Raw genomic sequence first — 22977 nt, 5'->3', positions numbered from 1 at the left:
AGACCAAACGATACCTTGTTTAGGCCTACACATACGCGTGATAAAACTTTTTTAAAATAGCAGGGGATAAGGAACTGAACATTCAGGATAATGTTCATTTAGAGGCGATGTGGCGGGAGGGGATAAGATGGGACCATCCAGGTAGCCGCAAAGCTATTGGTAGTATTTAAGTCCTTGAGTTAGATGGTGAGCTCACAGGGATTTATTATGTGACTCTGAATTAGTTTACTTGCATTTACTAATTATAAGCATAATCATATTATATTTATTCATAATGTATTTCTGGTTAATATTTACATTCTAATTAATAATAGTTTATCTCTTGATATTAACTAATGTATTTACATTCTAATTATAATTAGAATTATTACCTTCTAGTTAATAATGCATTCTAGTTACTATTACATTCTAATTAATAACACTTTATTTACAATCTATTACTGAGTTAGGTGGCAAGTTCACAGGTGTCCCTTGTATTAATTAAAAAATAAGCCAAAAGTGAACTGTGCATGATCCCATGATGGTAGTATGTCATGAACCACGAATTAGGATTAATCTAATTCTGCGCACCTGAGGTCCTTAAAAACAAAGCAGAAATATTCTTTCCTTGCTGGTCAGAGTGCAGAGGGTCTGCGTAAAGCCCACTGCCAAAGCCATGCCAGCTGGTAAAGATGGCCAAGATGGTAAAGACGTCTGCTACATGCTGGACCAAAACCACACTGTCATCCACCGGAAACAGATCATCTCAGGGAAAGAAAAACGCAGCCTGGAGCTACGGGGCTGGAGCCCAGGCTTTAGAGACACAGAACTCTTTCCAGAGTACCCTTGCCACCTGACTTTCCCATCACCTGCAGCCGGGCGGGCCCTGGGGGAGGCATCACCCAGGGATGGAGGAAGCAGAGCCAGCCACCGTGGCTCCATCCCTGGCCTCCAGTCACAGGCACCGTCCTCAAGCGGGCTCTTCCTCAGCCCTCACTGCCCCAATCCTCCCCATTGCAAAGCTGAGTCTCACCCATCCTTCAAGGTCCAGGTAAAATATCCCTTCCCCCCGCTGGCTGTTCCTGCGCACCCACCGAGAAGATAAGCTCGTCTGCTGCTCCCGTAGGGAGAGTAGCAGCTGACAGTGACCCGGATCGGGGCCCTCTGGTCTTCCCCAGGATGAGGAGGCACCAGCGCTGGCCTGGCTGATGGAGACCAGAAGACCCTGGTCTTGATGGTCAGGAGACACCAACTCTGGAAAAAGCCCTTCTGTGAGGGATTAGGTGAAGTCTCTTGTCTGTTCTTTCCCACAAGAAAATTCCAGGCTCAGGTGCCTTCACTAAGGAATTCCAGCAAGCATTTAAAAAGGAAATATCACTGATCCTTCAAAAACTCTTCCAGCAGATAAAGGAGGAGGAAACACTCCCCAACTTATTCTATGAGGTCAGAATTACTCTGCTGGCAAAGTCAGAGAGCGAGAGATCACAAGAAAACAAATCTACAGACCCAGTATCATTCATCTGTATAGATGTAAAATACATCAAACAAGGTATCAGAAAACTGGGCAACACAGACGAAGGATTAAACAACATGATCAAATGGGATCACTGTCACCACGTGAAAGAGACCATTGGCACCATGGCTTCAGGAAGTGAATCATCATATCTTCAAATTCTGGTAGAACTCAACTATCCCCGCCACTTGCACGCTCACTCAGCCCCGGTGACAAGCTCCCAATTCCCAGGAAGCCCTCCCGTGAGTGGTCAGGATGAACACATGCTCAGGGCAGGAATCCTAGCTTCATAAACGCATTGAACAGAGACTTGTTTAGAAATCTCTGAGCCACACCCCGCTGGGAGGAGCTAAGAAGGCAGAGATTAATGAGATGTGAGCCCAGCGGTGGGGAGACCCAGGTCTGCAGAAAACGATGGAAATGTTCAGTGAATAATGGCACAGCCTACATTGGAATCCCGGGTAGTTGTTTAAAAAAAGAGATTGGATATATCTCCGTGCAGCTATGGCGGCATCTCCAAGACACATGGTTAAATAAAGACAGGGAGCAGAGGGCAGTGTGTATGGTGCGAGCCGACCTGTGTTTCCAAGAAAAGTGTAGCTGGATGTCGTACTCCTGTCATGGAAGATGCCACCAGCGGAGGCAGCTGGGTCTACGGTTCACAGAAATCTATGTACTATTTTTGCAGCTTCTTGTGAGTCTATAATTATTTCAAATTAAAAAGAAAAAAAAAGTGTATATAGGTATGTAGTTGCTTGTGCACCACTGAAATTTTTTGGAAGGCTACGAAATAAATCGTTAACAAATATGCCTCTCAGGCATGGGATTGGGATGGATGGGGGAGAGGTCTTTTTCCTTAACTCTTTATGCCCCTTTTTATACCCTTTTGTTATCTTTTTGTTAGACTGCACCCGTATCACTTTAAGCGTGGCCATGACAGACGTAAGCACAGGATGTTAGGGAGCCCCGAGAAGGAGGCCTAACCTTGACCCTAGAGGGAAGGAGGGGATCATAATACCTGAGCTGAGAGATGCAGCCTGAGCCGGAGGTGGCCAGGTGAGGAGAGGGATGGGGGAGTTGCCATAGGCTGAATCGTCTCCCCCCAGAATTCATGTGCTGGAGCCCTGACCCCCAGGACCTCAGAATATGAACGTATTTGGAGAGAATGTCTTTAGTTAAAACGAGGCCCTTAGTGTGGGCCCTCATCCAATCTGGCTGGTGCCCTCGTAGAGCAAGGAGATTAGGACACTCACAGAGACACCAGGGATGAGGACAGAGGAAGGACCATGTGAAGACACGGCGAGAAGGCGGCCGTTGGCAAGCCAAGGAGAGAGGCCTCAGGAGAAAACTCCAGAGGCCTCCAGAACCACGAGGAATACTTGGTTACAGTGGCCCCAGCAGACAAATACAGGCGGGAAGGAGAGAAATCTGACAGAAGACCCTCCTGCCCCCTGGATGGACGAGGGGTTGGGGCACGCAGAGGCCACGGCCGAGGGGCTGAAGACGCCTGGGTGCAGAGAGCTGCAAGGCCAGCGCGTGCTGGGCTGCGTGAGCAGCAGCGAAGGGGTGGGGTGCTGAGAGATGAGGCTGGGGAAGTGGGATGGGGCCGGGCAGGGCACCAACCCCCTGCCATTTACCAGGCGGAGCAATCTGGGCTAATCTGCTACAGGCAATGAGGCACCTCTGAAGGAGTTTGGAGCATGTCAGGGACTTAATGAAGATGGGCAGAAGCTGGGAAGACAGGAGGGAGACGTAGAGACAGGTTGCAGCCTAGGGAAGCAGACGCTGAACCTGTCATGAGGCGTGGCAGCGGACAGAGAGAGATCTTGTTCCCCTCCGTATCCTCCACCCACACAGAAGGTGCTCGGGAAACACTAAGTGAACAAACGTGCATTTGAAAGGTGGCCTCCACGCCTGCCTCTCCCCACCCGACACTTGCTCTCAGCTCTGCCCACTCCAGCCACAAGGGTTTTACCTTCTCCTCGGGCAGCCAAAACCCTGGGGACGTGCGATTCCTCCAGGGCTGGAGAGGCTTAGGAGGTGCCGAGTGAGGGCCCCTGGCTGATGCCCCCGGCCCTTGCCCCACGTCCAGGCCGGGGAGGTCACGTCCCACAGAGCCTTGGCACGAGGCCAGGAGGGTCTGGAAGGCCAGCGGAAGGCTCACCTGTGGAAAACCCCATTTTTTTGTGGCACTTGGTAAATTCGATATTGAAATAGGTGACCAGGGCGTGGACGTAGTCATTGCGCTGTATCTGCAGGCAGAAGGCGGATGTGAAGGACAGTTCCTCCGTCTTCACCGTGTAGATGTCCACCTCCTGCAGCCCAGAGAAGAGAGAACGCGGACCCTTAGTGCCTCCGCCGGGTCTGGGCCGTCCTCAGCTTCATTCCCCGGGGACACTATGGATGGCAGACTCCCCAGGGCGTCATGGCTCTTGGGGGGGCTTCCCAGGCCCACCCACCCCCCGTCCCCATGACCTCCTCCATCCTTTCTAGGGTGGGGTCCGCTAAGGCAACGCTGCAAACAGATTTGAGTCAGAGCCTGAGGACAGCAGAATTAGGAAGGTAAATCTGCCGGGGATGAGTGCTGATGCGGGGGAGGGGAGAGGAGAGGAGGGCGAATGAGAGCAGCCGTAAACCCAACCCAGATATCCTCAGAGCCGTCCACCTCGGCATCACTGGTGCGTCTAGCTGTTCTCACGGTGTGGTCCCTGGAGGACAGCATCAGCATCGCGGGGGGGCAAGTTCCAAGGGGTGGGGAGGGGAGGGGAGGGCATCCCAGACCCACTGAATCAAAGCAGCAGCGTGTGCTCTGTCAAGCCCTCCCAGATTCCGGCAGACCCGACTACTCCTTTCCCAGCAATACGAGGTACGGAGTATTATCTCAGGGGTGAGGACCGAGCCCACACAGTCACGGACTGAGCCTGGGGAAGTCGGCTGACCATTTATCACAAGCCCGGACAGTTAAAAAAAATGAAAGGGGGAAATAAGAGGTGAGAATTTTTCAGTTCTAGCTAGGAATGGACAACACAAGGAACTAATAATTCTAACAGTTTCAGCTGGGAAGTGGCTGGAAATCAATCTTGCGTGGGAGCAGGAGTAATGAACAATGGTTTGCAACGTGCTGTTCTTTCTGCGTGAAGGATGCTGACCTGTCATTGGCCGCCTCCAGCGAGACCGAGCAAACCTTCCTAGGCCCGGGAGGCATCCAGACCGCCTTCAGTGAGCTCTAAGGAAGAACCTCCCGCTGCCGGGCTGTATGGCAGAGACCTCTGTCCTGAAAGCTCTGTACGGGCCACACAGACACCTGTGTGCCTGGAACGGTTCCCAGGGGCGCCCCTGAGACCCGGATGATGCAAGATGTTGGGGATGACCAGGAGAGAGGGGTCTCCGGGTGGGGAAACAAGAGCAGCGAAGAGACAGAGACTTTTATCTCCACACGTTTCTAGGATGAATAAAGGAAAACCTGATGCAAAGCATCCTGGGGGCTTCAAAGCCAAGTCCTGTCCCCACAGGGGGGCAGTGGGCAGAGGCGCAGGCGAGGTGAAGGCAGCCAGCCAGCCCGGAGCCTTGTCACGGTGCGGGCTGGCAGCTGTGACAGCCTCTGACCTGTCGGTTGGGAAGAGGGTGGGGCTGCAGGTGCAGGGGACTGTGGGAGCCCTCGAAGTCGGTAACATCACTTCAGATGCAAGCCCAAGGACGGGGAACAGGACTAAAGGTCCCTGTGAACCCGGGTCAGGCGTGCAGAATTCGATGGGGTTAGAAAGCCAGTCCCCTTTTGCCCCGAGAATGCAAGAGCCCTGGGGAGCGTGCCCAGGTAGTGGCCGCCGTGGGCTCCTGCAACCCCCCTGGGAGGACGCACTCACCGCCTTCCAGGCGGCCAATCCTTCCCCATGTCTCCAGTCAGTAGGTCCTGCTTCAGAACTAGCGAGCAGGGCCCACACCAGCCTCTGTAACTTCCACCCACGGAACAAGCCAACGCCCGTTCCTGCTCACGTGGGTCCCCTAAACCTTTCCTTCTCCAGCATAAACTGCCTCTCCTGAGTCATGACGTCTGACGCCTTCACCCTCCTGGTTTGGGACCCACTTCTAGCAGCCTCTGACCTCAAAGCGCACTCTGCCGGCTCCCCCTGGCCAAGCCCCTCCCCACAACATCCCTCGCATAATCCTTTTTTCTGGGACCCGAGTGCAGGGGGGAGGGTCCTTCATTACACGTCACCCTGTTAGTTTGGGCCATTGCCCCCGTTGGGGAAATCTTTTTAGCCCCAGTACCTGTCAGCTTATGACGTTTGCCATCCCTCTCGGCCACGTGTCTGCAGGTCCCTCCAGCCCCAAAACTCTTAGAGCAGCAGTGCTTAACTGTGATTTTGTTAAGGGCTTCGGCAGGGTCCACTGGGCTGGGCTCACGCTGTCTACACTCACTGACGTTTCCTCTCCTTCTCCACTGGGGCCAGCCCGCCAGGCTCCAGGCTCCTTCCAAGGTCCCTGTCCCTTTCTCTCAGGCGCCCTCTGCCACAGGCCTCGCCAGGTCTTTCCACCCTGCTTCTGGCTCATCTCAGGGGTCTCACCACCTCTGCCCCTGTCCCCACCATTAGACTGGAACCCTTTAGACGCGGGGTCTGGACATTATGGTCTGTGCGCCCTCAGTGAGCGATGTAACCCCTGACACTCATCACTCTTCTCCTAAAACTGTCTCCCTGCCTGAGGACTCTCCTTTCCATCCCCTCCCCAGGCCTCTCCTTCAGACCAACCAACTAATCTCTCTGAGACGCATTCACACTATGCCACTCCCTGGATCTAAAGCCTTCCAAGACTTTCTATGGTTTACCTAAAAATATTCAAGCCTCTTGGCCTGGACTCAGAGAGAGACCTGGGAAGTAGACCCCGTGACTCCTCTGGACCTGGTTCCTTTCTCCTCTGTCCTCCGCTCGCTTCTTCACCACTCTCAGCATGCACAGAGCAATGGTGCACCTGCACACGCGCACACACACACAGAAGCACCCCCTCTATCAGGGACTCCGTCTCTATAGGGTCTCAGATACCAATGTCAGCCCCCAATGCCCTGACAGCGTTCTCTAGGTCCTATGGACATTTGCATCTTAATAGGGGCCTCTGAAGGAACAAAAACCGTCCAGGCTGAAAGTATGATCTGCATTCGAATGGGCGCGAGGGAGGAGACTGCTGGTCTCTGGGGTGGGGACAGGCAGCCTGTGCGGGTGACTCAGCTGTGGCTGGGCCTCAGAGACACAGAGGCCTCTGGTCAGGGCCCTCCCTCCTCTCAGGCCCAAAGTGTCCAGAGGCAGACGCATTATCCTGACCCCCAGAGCCCTGATCCCTTTGCCAGAAGGCTTTCTCTTTCAGCAGCCGCCGCAGCCTGAGACCCCAGCGAGACCCCTGGTTCGGCCTCAGGCCGCCCCACCAGGCGCAGGGCTCCGCAGGCATCGGTGACTCAGAGGAGCCCCGGCCGATGCTGTCCCCATCACTACATCATGTTACAAATGGATGTCTCAGAGCAGAAGTCTGGTCAAAACAGAGTCTTAATTATAATAAAGTGTCACAAGCCGCAACGTTAATAGCGATGAAAATAGCAATTAAGTGTGTGAAGAAGGGCAAGTGTTTTCCCCAGGAAGATGGTGCTGAGCACATTAGCGAGAGCTGACGGACGGCTCTCCTGGTGGCAGAAGCAAACACAGCCGTCCTTGCCCTTCTCAGAGCTCAGGAAGAAAGGTGACAGGCATGAAGGGCCCAGAGCTCCAGCGCCCCCATACCCACAGTCCCAGGCTGCACTCAGGTGTAACCAAGGAGAGACCCTTGCCTGTTCCTGGCTGGAGGGGGAGAGGAAGGAGGTGGGGACAGAGCAGGCCAGTCTGGGACCAGCCATGGACGTGCACAAGGGCCGTGGCCACACCTGCAGGGCAGGGGCAGAGAGCGACCCAGGGCCCAAGCACATTGAAGGAATCTTATCCCCATGCCACCATGGGCAGACGCCTATCGGTTCCATACAGCTGCTGTGTGTCATTTTGGCAGTCAGTTGCACCAGGAGATTTCTACTCATACTACAATATTGGCAGCAATGTTTTGCACTATGGGTGAGTTATTTGGGGTGTACTTTACTGGATCTTGTTTGGGAAGCCAGAGAGAGAGGCTTCGGGGACAGAGGGGCTGGTGGGAAGAAATAAAAGGACGTTTGCTCCTCATCAACCCTGCCTGGACTCAGAAAGGGCCGAGTTAAGAAGCAGCAAAACCCTTCCGTGCGAGGCCAAGGCTTAGACTTGGAGCCAGAATCCTCAGGCAGGATGTTCCAAAAGGGAGGCGGTGTCTATCTGATGGGACCTGTACGAGGTACATCTAGTTTTATCTGTCCTCTGAGGTCCCTTTTAAATGCCACGGTGACAAGGCTTGCGTTTCTTCTCAGGAAGACTGTGACCAGGGACGAGGGACCGTTCTCACCTGGACAAAGCAGCCGTTTGCATCAGTCCTGCAGAAACCTCCCCTCACCCCTGGGCTCTTCCCCGTCGCATCCCCCCAGCGTTCCCGAAAAAGCAGTGATGTGCACAGGACCAGGGCAGGCAGGTGTGCCTCAGCAAGATGAGGGCTGGGAGGGCTGACGACAACTGACACAGTGAATCCAGATTCTTCGATTAAAACATTAACTTGAAGCCTATGAGACTGATGTCTTTCTAGACTTTAAAAAAAGCAGTGAAATACCAAGAGTGTTCCATCGTTGGACAGGATAGATTAGCATATGTAAATGAAGATAAATTAGCATATGTAAATGCAGATACTTAGAAAAAGGGTTGGAAAGATCAGCTCATCCTGTGGACAGCAGTTGCCTCTAGGAGGAGTGTGGGGCTGGAAGGGAGGGGAGGTCTCGGGGGGCTTTGATCTGTACCCTGGCAAGTTCGGCACGTCTGGATAGTTAGCGATAAGAACGCACTGGGTAAGGACTGGTCTGCGGAGGATGCCGGCAAGCTGTTCTCCGTCTGCGCTGAAGAAAGCCTCGGAGGACAGGCCGGGAGGGCCCGTACCAGCAAGGGCACTCAGGAGGAGGGGGGCCTCGCGCGGCCGGGTCACAGGTGTGCTTAGAGGGGCGGGCGTGAGGCTGCTTACACAGCGGGTTGGGGTGTGGGACTTCGTGCCTGAGAGGCCGGCCCCCTCGGAATGGAGGGGCTTCCCCCGACCTGAGCCTCCAGGATGTCCTCCCTCTGATGCTCCTCCAAGCCCACCCGACACCCCTCCCCCCCTCACAGCACCAAGCGACACGCACCGACCACCCCCCACCTGTGCCACGTGGAGTCCAGTGGCTCTCTCGCCCCAGCTCTGCTCAGTGACAGTGCCGGCTTTGACGGCTCACCATGGGCTGCCGGAGGCTCTGGCCAAGGTGACCTTGCCTCACAGCTTGAGGCCCTGCAGGAGCTGGCGTGGCCTTTACTCTAGGCCCAAGGGTCCAGGTGGCACAGCAAGGTCCCCGCACACCCAGGCCCGAGCAAGAAGCGTCTGCAGACCTTTATTAAACAGGCATTGGTCACCACTTGCTTTGGGTCCACGATGTCCACCAGGGGCTCCTTCATGGCAACGTCCCGGATGCAGGTCATGTCAAAGCCATAGACATTCTCCCACCCTGCGGGAACAGAGCGAGGAGTGAGGGCTGGCAGCGGGACCCCCAGAAGTCTCCCGACCCTCCTGAGTCCTAGAGGGTGGGGGGCAGCTTGTGTTCCCCTGCCTGAGGACAGGAGAGTTGCTTGCCTGGTGGAGAGCTTTGCAATGTGCCAGACGCTCATTCACACCATCTCGCTTGTACAGGTCCCGCTTTAGGGTTAGGAAAAGTAAAGCTCAGAGAGGCTGAGAAACTTCTCCAAGGTCACACAGCCAGATTCCCACAGGGTCAGGACTAGAACCCAAATTCCTGATTCTCCTGTACCTGCTCTCCTGCCCCCTCTCTGAGCCTCAGAGTCCCCTACGAACTCTCTCCTCTGCCGTCCACATTTCTACCCCGGAGCCTTTGTTCCATTCGTTCTCCACACCTACAAGGCCCATCTCTTTCCCTCCTCCCATCCCCGCCAGCTGAACCTCTCAAGCGGCAGAAAGAAACGTGGGCTTTCAGTGAAACAGGCTGCAGTTTGAATGCCAGCACCACCACCGACTGGCCAGGCCCTTGTGCAAATTTCCTAACCTCTCTGAACCTCCATTTTCTCAGCTGAAAAAATGAGGGGCAGGGGCAGGGGCAGGGGTGGTCCAGGAGAGGCCTTGACTTTCTCACACGCCATGATGTTCTCACTAAGGATCCATCTCATAAGACATATCCCCCCGTTGGGGCACAAAGCACCCCCACAGTGCTCCTTGGCCCCTTGGGGCTGTTCACAAGATGCTTTAAGCAGGGGACGTATTCAGGATGCAGGGTTGGAGAGTAAATGAATGCAGGTCTGGTGGTCCAAGATCACCCTTAAATGATGGTAATCATTGACTGATCACCTAGCCCTGGCCAGACCCTTCACTGAATCTCCCCAGCAACCTCGTGAGGATACCTCCGTACGACAGGTGAGAGAACAGGGGCTTGCAGAAGCTGGCATCCGGCTCACAGGCAGTATCTGGCCCAATATCCCACAGCAGGGAAACCGTGGAGCTGGGGCTCAAACCCGGCTTGGGTCCTAATCCTTCAGCTGCACTGACTCAGTCGTGAGAGCAACCAGGAAAGCCATTTGCTCTCCCCACAGCTCAGAGCGTGCCTGAGCGGAGTCTTTAGTTACTGGCCAGCTGAAATCTCACTTGACCGTTTATTCAGAGGGGTTTAGAAATACACTGCAGTAGAGACGCTTTTCTCTAAAATCTTACAGGATTAAATTTTTTTTAAATGTTCACCAAACAAATGGTACCTTAGGGAACGCATGAGCCTGCACGTGTTTAGGAGAGGGGGGTGGGAGGAGGGAGGTGTGAATGATCGGGGAAAGCTGTGCTCCTTTTACTCAGATTCTTTTCAAGGGCACACAAAGACCTTCCTCGGGGAGAGGAGGCCGAGAAAATAACCATCTCCCAGAGGGTGCGCACTTGTGAAATTCTGGCTTGAGGATAAGATGCCAGTCAGATCCCATTATATACACGAGGCTGGTGCCAAAGTCCCAACTGAACCTACCTATGTTTGGGGAAGTGTGTCAACAGCACATGCTTCAGAGAAGACCTCCTTCTAGAATCTGGAAATAGCTGTCCATGCTCACCCAGATAGAACATGCACACCAAAACACACCGCCTTTGTTTAAAACCCCTTCTCAAGAGACCTGCAGCCACGTACCTGCTCTTTCCCTCTCCCGGCCCTGCTTTAAGTTAAGGTTCAGTGAAAAAGTTAGGCAGATATCTAGGAGTCTATGTGGGTAATGGTTAAAGTCCTGGGCTTTGGGCTTCAAATCTGGGCTCTGCTGTTTATTTGCTGTGCAACTCTAGGCAGGAATTTAACCTCCCAAAGAGTTGGTTTCTTCTTTAAAATGGAAATGACGATCATGATAGTTACTCTATAGAGTTGTTAAGAGGAATAAATGTGATAATTTATGTAAAGTACATAAGACAGTGCCTGGCCCATAGAAAGCCCTTGATACACAATTGTTGCTGTCGTTATGTGGTTTGCGCTCTGGCTTTGCCACCATCCAAGCTGTGTGAACGTGGCAGATCAGTCCCCTTATCTCTGGCTTGTTTTGTAAAGTGAGGAGTTTGGTTCAGTGGTTCTGTGTTCCAGAATCATCTGGGACACTCTTTAAAATACAGATTCCTGGACCACAACCAGACCTACTGAATCAGAATCTCCAGATTTGTGCCCCAGTGAGCTGGAATTTTCACGTCTACATAGGCAATTCCAACCAGTTAGAAATCCTTGGGCTAAATGATTTTCGAAGTCCCTTCCAGTCCAATTTTCAAATGGACTTGAAGTCTCAAATGGCCATTGTGACACCTTCCCCAACGACTCGCAACCATGGGCCCTCTCCTCCTGTATCCTCAGCACCTACAGCAGAGCATCTGGCACAGTAGAGGTCCACGGATAACGCTTTTTTAATTGGAATGTATTCCCAAACTTTTAAGCCTGCCCTGCTTCACAATGCCTCGTGTTTTAGTTATCTTCTTAGGGGTTAATTCGTGTCTTATCTCCCCAGCCAGACTGCCCCACTTGCAGTTATTCAATGACCGATCAGCCAGGACATTAGATTTTTTTCTCTCCTTTCTGCTGACTATTCATTTCCCATTAGCTTCTTTACCATATGCGAGGCAGGGATGGGAGAGGATAGACATCAAGCACATTAATCTTTTGTTGTAATTCTGTCTTGTCTATTGAATGAGTGAATGGCGGGGTGAGGGTCATCAGCCACCAGGAAATATTGTAATTAATTTTCTGGGGATTAAAAAAAATAACATCAGAAGGACCTGTGAAGTTTAGTTTATGTATTAAAACAAACTCTTGAAAAGGACCATGCTATGGTGCAATGAATGTTACTAAAGCAGCAACAAAGCCCAGACCTACCATAACTACAGACCAGATAGACTAAAATTCCCACTTTAATGGCCTGGAAGAGGAAAGGGCATGCTCTTCTCTGGGCATAAATTATGTATCTGTCTCTACTGTCCAGCATTACTCACAAGGTCCAGCATTAATAAAAATTACAAGACACATGGAAAAGAAAGAAAAATATGACCTATCACCAAAAGAAAAAATAGTCAATAGAAACAGACTCAGAGATCAGGTGTTGGGATTATCTAACAGAGACGTTCAAGTACCTGTAATAAATATTTTAAAGAATCTAATGGAGGGACTTCCCTGGCGGCGCAGTGGTTAAGAATCAGCCTACCAGTGCAGGGGACACGGGTTTGATCCCAGGTCCGGGAAGATCCCACATGCCACGGAGCGACTAAGCCCATGCACCACAACTACTGAGCCTGTGCTCTAGAGCCCGCGAGCCACAACTACTGAGCCCATGCACTGCAACTACTGAGTCCGAGTGCTGCAACTACTGAAGCCCACGCACCTAGAGCCTGTGCTCCACAACAAGAGAAGCCACCTCAATGAGAAGCCCGCACACTGCAACAAAGAGTAGCCCCCGCTCGCCGCAACTAGAGAAAGCCCGCGCACAGCAAAGAAAACCCAATGCAGCCAAAAAATAAATAATAAATTTTTTTTAAAAAAGAATGTAACCTGTAGAGAGAGACTGCCTATTTTTTTTTTTTTTTTTAAAGAATCTAATGGAAAAAACATGCATGAACAGATGAAGAATTTCATCCGTGAGATGGGAACTATAAAAAAGAGCCAATGGAAATGCTGGAAGTGAAAATCACAGTATCAGAGATGAAGAATTCTTCCAATGGGCTTATGAGCAGAATGGATATATCAGAGGAAATAATAAACCTGAAAACAAAGACAGGAATATGAAAGACCTGAAAACAAATTTCACTCTTCATTGGAGAGACCTGTAGCTACATAATCCCTCCCTTCCCTGGCCCAAGTAATTTGAGCTTCCCTGCTAGGGCAAATGGGACTGCCTCAGAGAAAATCAGAGCAAGTGCCACCAGGTGCCACTTACAGCTTCTCCTCTAGACAGAAAGGAAGGTGGGTATAATAGTTTAATACACTTTAGGCTCTTAGATCAAAGTCAGCTCCTTGCGTAAAATAGGCTAGAAATAGAACTCTGGATGTCGGGGTGGTGGTGGAAGGGAAACCCATGGAGAGCATCTGAGCCCTCCAAGAGGTTCTGCCCTTCAACCCTTCAGCTACAGGCACCACCGAATCTACACGAGGGGTTCCTTGTCATCTTCTCGTCGGTGGGGAAGCTGGTGCCCATCCTCTGACCCTCAGCAGGTTCTAGATTCATGTACTGGGCAAAAAAAATCAAATAGAATATCTACCAAATTTCCTTCCAATTTTGAGATTCTAGAAATCCCCAGAGTAAAAAAAATTTTTAATGATTGCTCCTCTCTCAGGGTTAAAACGTCCACCTTGCACATCTGTCTGCTGGTTTACTTCTATTCCTTCATTTACTTTCTCATTCATTCACTCAACAAAATATGTGCTGTGAGCCTCGTACATGACAATCATGTCTCTCTTTCTGTGTGTTCTCTAGTAGTCGGTGAGCAAATTGAGGGCAGGTTCCGTATTTCACTCATGCTGGTGTTCCCGCGTTGCACGTGGTTGAGAAAGGAGGGGAGGGGAGGAGAAGGGGGGAGGGAAGGGGAGAAACTGTTTTCTTAATTTCCTTTCTGCAAGGGACTGGGCGTGTCTCCCTCTCCTGCCCCACTTGAAGATTTTTCTTTTTTAGCTGGTTCTTGAGCCAACTGGAATTTGCTTACAATTGTTCCCTTGGCAATCATTAACCTTTATGCTTTCACTCTTGATTAAGAGCTCAGAGCAATCAAAATCCCTGTTTATTTAAAACAGATTTCTAAATGGGCTTGCTTCCTTCACTAAAAACAGAAACAGGGCATTAAAAAAGAAAACGTTTAAATAGAAAACTTGAGAATATGTTAAATAAAATTTAAAGGTGTGTTTGATTTTTCGTTTTGGGGGGAGTGGTGTTGACAGACTACAGAGATTCCACAAGAAAAAATGGGGCTGACTTTTAATTTTCTTTTCTTTTTCAGAAGGTATGAACATTGCAATGGGCAGGACAAGACTCCACCCCATGGTCTCCAGTCCTGGGCTGGTACCTGAGTAGCGGCCAGTGCCCCAGCGCCTGTCGGGACTGGTCCAGTCCTCACTGCAAGATGCGTGAGCCCAAGGTCCATGATCCAGGCAAGGAGGAGGGTGAGGTATGTTTGCTTTTAAACCATGAGGAAGTTCCTTAAAGAGCTGTGTCGAGGGTCGGAGCTCAATCAGTATTTAGTGCACGTGAGAACAAAGAATAGGCCTGAATGTTCTCCCCCAAACACGATTTATACAGTTACGGCAAGAACTCCAAAAACAGCATTACCACGCAGCTCCAGGGCAAAATATGTCCTATTTATATATGCATTTGATCAACATTCCACTGTTGAGCTCTTTCTGAAACTTATCAGGAGGGCACATCTGTCCTAGATTCTGAGCCACTGGAGGCCAACAAGCTTGGCAGTGAGGCCCGGGGGCCAGAGCCATGAGCAGGAAGGGGTTTAGTGATACACTTGGAGACCAGGCTGGTGCATGCAGCACCAAGAACTCTCACGTCCCTTACTATATATCACCTCACTTAATCCTCGTGGCAAGTCTACAGGATTGGGGATTTCATCTCGACCGAGTCTCGGAGATGTTAGGTAATTTGCTCACGGTCACCCATAGGATGTGAAGCCAGGGCTGGCCAACTTCACAGCAGGATCATCTAACCTCGGCCCCCCTACCTCTCATTGTTTATCGAATGTTGGAAATGATGCCAGAAGGGCTGTAGGCATAGGGCACAGAGCCTCAGACAATCGTCCCATTTCTGTCTTCTCCTGAACCCGTCTCTGAACTTCATGCTCTGAGTTTATATTTCCAGAAGGGTGTGAACACACACACAGATGCACTCATGCTGTGGCACAGCCCAGCTGTGGTATCGCCAGCAGCACGAACGATGATTAGACGGCACAAGACTTTGTTGAACTCTGGAGGCCCCGCCTCTGGGGGCAGGAGGCCCATCTGTTCCGTCTGGGAACCCCTCCACTGTAGGTAGTCTTGCCAAGGGGGTTTAGCACTGCAGGGGCCGGAGCCCAGATCTGCAGAGCCCATTAGACCGTTTGGAATTTCTGCTCGTGCTTTGGTTGCATCGCACACGTGCCCGCTTGTGTGTGGGGGGCCTTTGCCCCTTGGTCGTTTTAGCTCTGGCTGAGGACACACAGCTGTCTCTAAACCTTATGAAAACATAATCCGTTTAATCTCGCGGAGAACCAGGTTTGGGTCACAGAGAATGGTTACCCTTTAAATGAAATAGAACACAACAACCCTTTGGGGACCAGATAAAACGTTGGAGCATCTGGGGGGTTTTTTTCTAAGAGAACACGTTTTCAGCTGATGAGGCATAATGAACACAGGTGCGGATAAGTCCCCTGCCTGCCCCCGACACCTACATGCCCAGCCCCCATCTCTCCCCATATTTTACTTAATGTGAAGGAGAATCAGTATTATGCTGAAAAGTTTGAAGGGTACAAAAGCAGGGTTCAAAAACGACTGGCCTGGCTGGAGACCCCGCGGTCCCTGCCCCTGTGTGGACGCTGGGGATAAATGACCCTTAACAGCTTCCAGCCCCCCGGAAAGCTCTGCAAAACCTCGGCTTCTGCTGCTTGGTTCATTTTCCATTCGCACTGTGTTCATTCTCTCCCCGCTTTATCTCCCACCAGCCGCGCTGCTTATTTCCTCTCTGTAGAACCCCACTCTTGGGACCAGGGGAAAACATCCAGCGAGAAGAATCCAGAAAGCGTCACAGGTAAACTCCAGAGGCACAGCAGGTGTGTCCGCGAGAGCAGCCGCACATCCTCGGCCCTCTGAAGCGCTTTCCACCCCAAACGCGCAAAAATAAGTAAATAAAAAAGCCCAACAGCCAATCAGAAGGTGACTTACAGTGGATTTTGAAGTCCTTGTATTGTCTGTCCTCAATTGCTACCACGTACAATGCTGCCCGGTCTGGAAACATAAGCCCTCCAGGTTTCTGTTGATGAATTGTGGAGAAATGGGTCTCGTAATCTATTCACCTGACAAAGACATCACATTTTTGAACTGCACATCGAGTCACCAGACAGGCACCCCCTTGCCAGGATTTCTCACTCAGCAGACTGTCTGTCACCTTGGCCGGGACTAGGGTTGGGCAGGGAAGCTCACTTTTGACTTTGGTACATGGGAAAACTCAAGGGGCCGAGGTGGGGTCAATGGGACACATGGGGAGGGGCAAAGGCATGTCCAGTGAGGGACGGTGGAAGATGTTTTAACTTTTGAGCCTGGAGAAGCCAAGGTCAAAAGCCCGCTGGGCTCTCTGGCAGTCATGCAAGTCCCTAGCACTTGTTGACCGGCACAGACTTTGGACAGCAAAGAATGGGTGTCAATTATACCAAAAGAGGCCAAGGTTAGACCTAAGAAAGCTCATTCTGGCCCCAGAAGCAAATCTAGCTTAAAGAGAGGGGCCTGGAAGCGGTGGCTGTGTTCTTCCTAGGCTGCAGGCGGTAGGGCAGAGCAGCGCGGTGGCCGGCAGAGCAGCGGAGGGGCGGCACGCGGCAGGCTCACCAGCCACTTGTCCCTGGCGAAGATGACGGTGTTGAGCATCGATTCATAGAACAGACAGTAGCCCATCCACTCGCTGATGATGATGTCCACCTTCTCCACGGGCAGCTCCACCTCCTCCACCTTCCCCTTGAATATGGTGATGACTGGAAAATAAGAACCCCACGGCCACGCTTTTCGGGCACCCTGACCGGGAGCCGTGAACACCCCACATCAGGACCCCATCCATCTACAGGCGTCAGCGCTGTTCTGACTCTCCTTCTAGGAGGTGGCATATCTCCCCCTTCACCAAGCTAGTTTACCCTAAGAGGATTGAAAACTCTTTGCATGTTCCCCCTAAAACGTACTGCGCAGTTGCTATGTACCTGGCACTGTGCTAAGCCCAAGACAGGCACCTGTCCTGTCATCGTCCAGCGAGTCTTTGAAGTAAACCCTCTATTCTTATTCTCCTCTTTAAGGAAACTGAGGCTTAGAGGGGTTAAATGATGACCGTGCAAACAGAGCCCGGGTCCGATAAGCAGCGACTCTCACACTCATCGGCGTCCCCACCCCATGTCAGGCTACCGCGATGCTTCAAACCCACAGCAGGAAGAGAGGCTGCCTCTCCTACCCTTGTATCTGTTCACAGCCCGGGCTCAGCCCCAGGGGGTGCCCATCTAGAGCTGGAGAGGAAGGAAGTTTGGTGTTTTGACAAGAGCATGGGCTTCGCACTCAGGAAACCTGGGTTTAAGTGCTGGATCTTCTCATTACTAGCTGTATGACTTTCCGCAAGTTACTTGACCCAACCGAACTCCAGTTCCCCAGAGAACAACCAGGGGAAGTGATATCTACATAGTGGGAGGTTGTACTGATGTAATGAAATGTCACAGGTGAAGTGCAGGCTCGCAGTTGGGGCTCTAGAGAAGGCAAGCATTATCTGGCACCGTCTCCTTGGTGACCGGCCCATGGAGAGGTAAAGGGGGTAAGATCAGGACAAAGGCCCTTCTCTAAACGGCCTCTGCTCCTGAGTCCCTTCCAAGACCCATCCCTCTGTGGCAGGAGAAACTTCTCAGTTGAGTTTTTGATCATTTGACGTAGACATACACAGAGTTTTGGAATCTCGTTTTGCATTCAGAGCAAAAGCTATCTTAGATGCCACGGGCTGTGCAATTGACACAGGGTGATGTATTGGTTGGCTGGTCCCATCAGAACCTTTCCTCTGGAAGGAAACTCTGTCTGCACCATCCTCTGAAAAAACCACCCCATGCCTGAGCTTTTCTGGGAAAACTAAACAATGGCCTGTACTCAGGAGTAAAAAACAAAGGAAAACACCACCTCTGTCCTGAATCTGAGTTTCCTGAAAATTAATGTGGATGACAGACTCCTAGACGGCAAAGGGCACTTAGGTCACCGGCTTTACTCCCCGCCCTCACAGTGAATGGTGCTGGGGTGCCCATCAGTAGTGTCTAATGATGATTTGCTCTCCAGGGCGTGGTGTTTAATCAAAGCTTAATCAGATAAGGCCCCTCTGGAAGGAGTAGTAGTCAGGCACTTTGGGCACAAAGTGGGGTTCTTTTTTTTTTTTTTTTTTTTTGCTGCAGATAACTTTAATAAGGCATGGGCTGACGGTTGGTTTGTGGAACTAAAGGTCGAAGAGGGAGGGCATCACATCTGGCTGGCTCATGCACTGTTGGATACTTTCCAGCCGAGTGGCGGCCGAGGCGCGGGCCTCCTCTGCAAAGCGGCGGTGCACCTCGTCGGTCAACTTCCAGAGGCAGGATCGGGGCCGTGTGCCGGCGCCACCCTGCATGCTGACCGGCACTTTCTCAAAGCTGTCTCGGAAGCAGAGATCGTGACGCCCGGTATTCTTCCAGCCTTCAGGAGCCGTCCAGAAAAAGGGGAAATGTTGTCGAGTGAAACTGTAGATCTGTTGCACGTTGAGGCCACAGGGGGAACCGTTTCTTAATGCCAGTGCAATTAGGTGGAAGTAATTGAGAGGGGGACGGGACCAGAGCCTCCCCTCCTGGCTGCTGGCTTGCCGAAGCCTCCGACTCTGGAGCGGGGCCCTTTTGTGAGGGGACGGGAGAGCCACCGCGGAGCTGCCATCCTGTTCCTCAGCCTCCTCCTCCTCTGTGAGCTCCCAGTTGCTGGGGGAAGAGGCAAACCGCTTCCGAGGGGGATACTGGTCTCCAGAAAGTGATGGCGACTCCACCACAGTGGCCTCTGGGCACTTGGCAAAGTCTTCTTCTTTTGGGGGTGGCTGAGGGCACATTGGCCCTGATCACCCCCCGGCTTGCGTGGTCCTCCTGCTTCCTGCGCACAAGCCCTGCCCCTGGGAAGCAAGAGTAGGAAGGGCTAGTCTTCACCAAAAGGCTCGGAAGGGGAGGGGGCTGTCAAAGCTCTGCTCCTCGGGGGCTGGAGACCCAAGGGCAGGCACTCAAGCTAGAGCAGGACCCAGGATGCAGAAGGATCATCCACAAGGGGACAAAGCACGGGATTTTTGAAAATGCAAATAGAGTACCTAACTTAGTTCTTATTCCGAAAAAGCACTGGCAGATATATGCCGGATCCACCTGCCTAATCACTTGCATGCAAAGCCTGGTTTGTCTTATTTTTGTAAACATTTGAAAGTGTTTTCTTTCTCTTTGCACATCTCTTGAAGGCTCTTCCGTAATGTCTGCACATGATTGCGGGGCTATGGGTCGGTCCCTCCTCCTGCATTAATCACGACCTCCCTGAGGCCCAGGAAGATGTTTTCTCCTGCCTCTGGTGCCCCATGGCCTCCACTCTGGGTGCCTAGGACAAGGCTCGCCCGTGATTCCATAGACAGGACTCCATAGACCGTGGGAAGCAGAGGTGGACAAGAACTTCTAACCCAGCCCAACAGACAGGAATGTACAGAATATTCCTCGGGTGCCCCCCAGCGAGGGTGCAGGCTGTTCCTGCACTAGCCCTGCTACCCATTAGCTGCTTACCCTGATCAACATGGATACAACAGATGGCAGGTAGATGGTAGGTAGATAGATAGATATAGATGATAGATAGATAGATGTAGATGATAGATAGATGTAGATGATAGATAGATATAGATGATAGATGTAGATGATAGATAGATATAGATGATAGATAGATGTAGATGATAGATAGATATAGATGATAGATGTAGATGATAGATATAGATGATAGATAGATACAGATGATAGTTAGATGTAGATGATAGATAGATAGATATAGATGATAGATAGATAGATAGATAGAAGATAGATCATAGGTGCAGTGGATCACAGAACAGCAAAAATCACAGTTTCTGCCTATCAAAGGCAGAAGGAATCAATTAACTCCCTACAATGCTGAACAGCCTAGACCTCTGTCCATTTATCACCCTTCTGCATCCAAATATTTCTGGGAGCAGGCATGACCCCCCCCAACTTGGCTTGTTGAGTAGATGGGCCCTTTGTGAAAGGAAAAATGCACACCTCCCTTCAGTCCAGCTGTGGCCTGGATTCCAGACCCCTTTCATCACCTTGTCCAGGTGCTTTTGTGCAGTGCCCAACCTTCACAACCTTACGCTTGGGTCCTGGAGGCAGATAACTTATATTCTCGTTCCATCTGACAAGTAACCTCCATCAAATAGTTCCTCCCCTCCTTTCCTCAATTTCCTTATCGGGGTAAAAAGGGAGAGAGATTGAACCTAGAAATCCCTAAGATACTTTGCAGCTCCAACATGCTTTGAGTCTTCAAATATGTATTGAGCATGTGTAAGGCATTCTGCGAAGTTTGCCAGTGGAGACGGCTGACATCAATGAAGAAGCAGTGCCTTCATGTCCAGTCTGACTCTAAATTGCAGCAGTTCCTCAATCCCGATTTTTGAAAAAGAGGCTACATTGTCTCTATGGACCCAAATACAATCGCCCCCCTGAATCATCAGGGATATTCTTCCTGTTTTCCATAGTCGCCACTAGCAACCACTGAAACTCCCCGATGTAAGTTTCCAATCTGCAAAATGCTGCCTCTTGTGGTGGGGTTGATGGCAACCAAGTGAGGGCATTGGGTTGTCTCTGAAGGCTGTGTGGGCACATGCAGCCCCGGGCATCTCGTCTCCATGGCAAACCTTTTCAAGGGGGATCTTAGCCACTGAAATTTAGGCTCTGATTAGCTACCGGCTGCAGAACCCCACTCCCAATCTGGATCCCACATCATTAAGACTGTGTCACTTCTCGGGATGGCACTGAGGTCACCCTCTGGAGCCTTGTTTCTGTTCCATAAGGATGATGAAATTTTGTTCAACCAGCTGTGACAGGACCCTGGCTGGTAAGTTTTAGAAGGATGTGTCATACGTACGTGTACAACGGGGATCCATGAACTCTAACCTGAGAGATTTTCCCCTGTAACTTCAAGTTCTCAAATTAGACACCCAGATATTTTGGGGGGTTGTTTTCAGTGGGATCTTTTTTTTTTTTTTTTTTTTTTTTTTTTAAAACTGGGTTTAGGTTCTTTTTTTTTTTTTTTTTTTTAAGAAATTCACATTCTTTTATTTATTTATTTATGACTGTGTTGAGTCTTCGCCCCTGTGCGAGGGCTCTCTCCAGTTGCGGCAAGTGGGGACCACTCTTCATCGCGGTGCGCGGGCCTCTCACCATCGCGGCCTCTCTTGCTGCGGAGCACAGGCTCCAGACGCGCAGGCTCAGTAATTGTGGCTCACGGGCCCAGTTGCTCCGTGGCATGTGGGATCTTCCCAGACCAGGGCTCGAACCCGTGTCCCCTGCATTGGCAGGCAGATTCTCAACCACTGCGCCACCAGGGAAGCCGGGATCTTTTTTTCTTTTTGTCTTGAGTGATTATTACAGAAATGTAGTCACTCTGATTCCTGGTCACTTGTTTGACTTTAAAAAAAAAAAATCAGGGCTTCCCTGGTGGTGCAGTGGTTGAGAATCTGCCTGCCAATGCAGGGGACACGGGTTCGAGCCCTGGTCTGGGAGGATCCCACATGCCGTGAAGCAACTGGGCCCGTGAGCCACAACCACTGAGCCTGCGCGTCTGGAGCCTGTGCTCCGCAACAAGAGAGGCCGCGATAGTGAGAGGCCCGCGCACCTTGATGAAGAGGGGCCCCCGCTCGCCGCAGCTAGAGAAAGCCCTCGCACAGAAACGAAGACCCAACACAGCCAAGAATAAATAAATAAATAAATAAGTTAAAAAAAAGAAAAAATCAGCCCAGACCCATCTCCTTTGGGCCCCTACTGTGTTCATCAGAGTCAGCTGACCCCACAGAGCCCGAAGTTCATGGTGTCCCCGTTGCAGGCCCCTCCCTGGCTCGCAGAGCAGACCCTGTGCCACAGAAGAGTGGGCATGAGGGTCGTGAGCGTGAGGGCAGGGAGCGAGTTACTGGGCCGTGGCGCTGCCCCGATGCCGCCACCCCCCGCCCCCGTGGCACCAAAGCCACGTGACCCACACGCCTATCTGGGCGACACAGAGCCGGCTGCATACCCCTCCTGAGGGCCTGACCCACCTCCAGCCTCTGATCCCCTCCTCTCCATTGTCTACTTCAGCTTCCTAGTTACAGGACGGAGCAGAGCCCTTGACTCCTCACTGAAATCCTCACCGAGTGGATGGATGGATGAATACCCAATTTTCAAAAGAGGGTACTGGCTTCAGAGACAAAAGATATTCAAACTAGTCCTAATTCTGAGAGCAAAACACCAGTAGCATTTGACTAGCAGCTGGCAGAGTGATTTCACATATGTTACCTCGATCATCTTCATGGGAACGTGTGTGGACGTGTGTGGTTGGTTTTATTGTTCCATTTGTCTGATGAGAGGAGCAGAGTTTGGGACGTCAAAAGGGGAGCCAAAACCTAGGCCTGTCGTGCAGGCTGGTACACGTCACCAAGTTCCCTGAGACCCCTGTCCTGCATCTGCGAGCGGATAGAATCACGACCCGGTTACCCACCGCTGTCAGCAGTGTAAATGCTCCCACCGCACCCAATTCCGGCTCACCCGTGACGTCACCGGCAGCAGGGCTGGGAGAGAACCTCTCGCCGGGCGGTGTGAGTCGGGTCTGGCATGCCTGGGCGACCACCCCACCCAAAGCAGAACCCCCAGTTTTCTCCACTCCTCCATCCTGTCCTTCCAAAGCGCATCACTGTTTGTAATTCTATTGTGATGTTGTGTGTCCACTTGTTTTTGTGCCTGTCCCCTCCCTGAGACAGAAAGCATCACAAGAGCAAAGACCTGGTCTGTGCCGTCCTCTGCCAACTCCGCAGCACCTGGAGCAGGGCCCGGAGGGTGGCTGACGACTCCCCCCGTCCCCCGGAGTGGTGCACAAA

At 51.5% G+C, this 22977-nt stretch overlaps 1 protein-coding gene, 1 long non-coding RNA gene and 1 pseudogene across 4 annotated transcripts in view; 1 reads left to right on the top strand and 2 right to left on the bottom strand.

Annotated features, from left to right (window-relative positions):
• Positions 1-22977, bottom strand: part of PRMT8 (protein arginine methyltransferase 8) — an 84147-nt gene that overhangs the window by 5435 nt on the left and 55735 nt on the right. For both annotated transcript variants that reach the window (XM_082352890.1, XM_082352891.1), the window contains 4 exons: positions 16680-16822; positions 16023-16110; positions 8995-9110; positions 3657-3807 (listed from right to left, as the gene is read on the bottom strand). In XM_082352890.1, the coding sequence (XP_082209016.1) occupies positions 3657-3807; positions 8995-9110; positions 16023-16110; positions 16680-16822 (498 nt within the window). The remainder of the gene's footprint in view (positions 1-3656; positions 3808-8994; positions 9111-16022; positions 16111-16679; positions 16823-22977) is intronic.
• On the top strand, positions 9142-16014 carry LOC309610272. Its single transcript, XR_014233812.1, has 3 exons — positions 9142-10623; positions 10658-14266; positions 15803-16014. It is a non-coding gene; the product is annotated as an uncharacterized lncRNA (long non-coding RNA).
• Positions 16874-21109, bottom strand: LOC309609124 (forkhead box protein R1 pseudogene; annotated as a pseudogene). Its single transcript has one exon. The product of its transcript is annotated as a forkhead box protein R1 pseudogene (transcript).

Source organism: Balaenoptera borealis, assembly GCF_965194805.1.
Source record: "Balaenoptera borealis genome assembly, chromosome: 13".
NCBI lineage: Eukaryota > Metazoa > Chordata > Mammalia > Artiodactyla > Balaenopteridae > Balaenoptera > Balaenoptera borealis.
The sequence above is the reverse complement of the archived record's forward strand: the minus strand, read 5'-3'. Positions and strand labels throughout refer to the sequence as shown.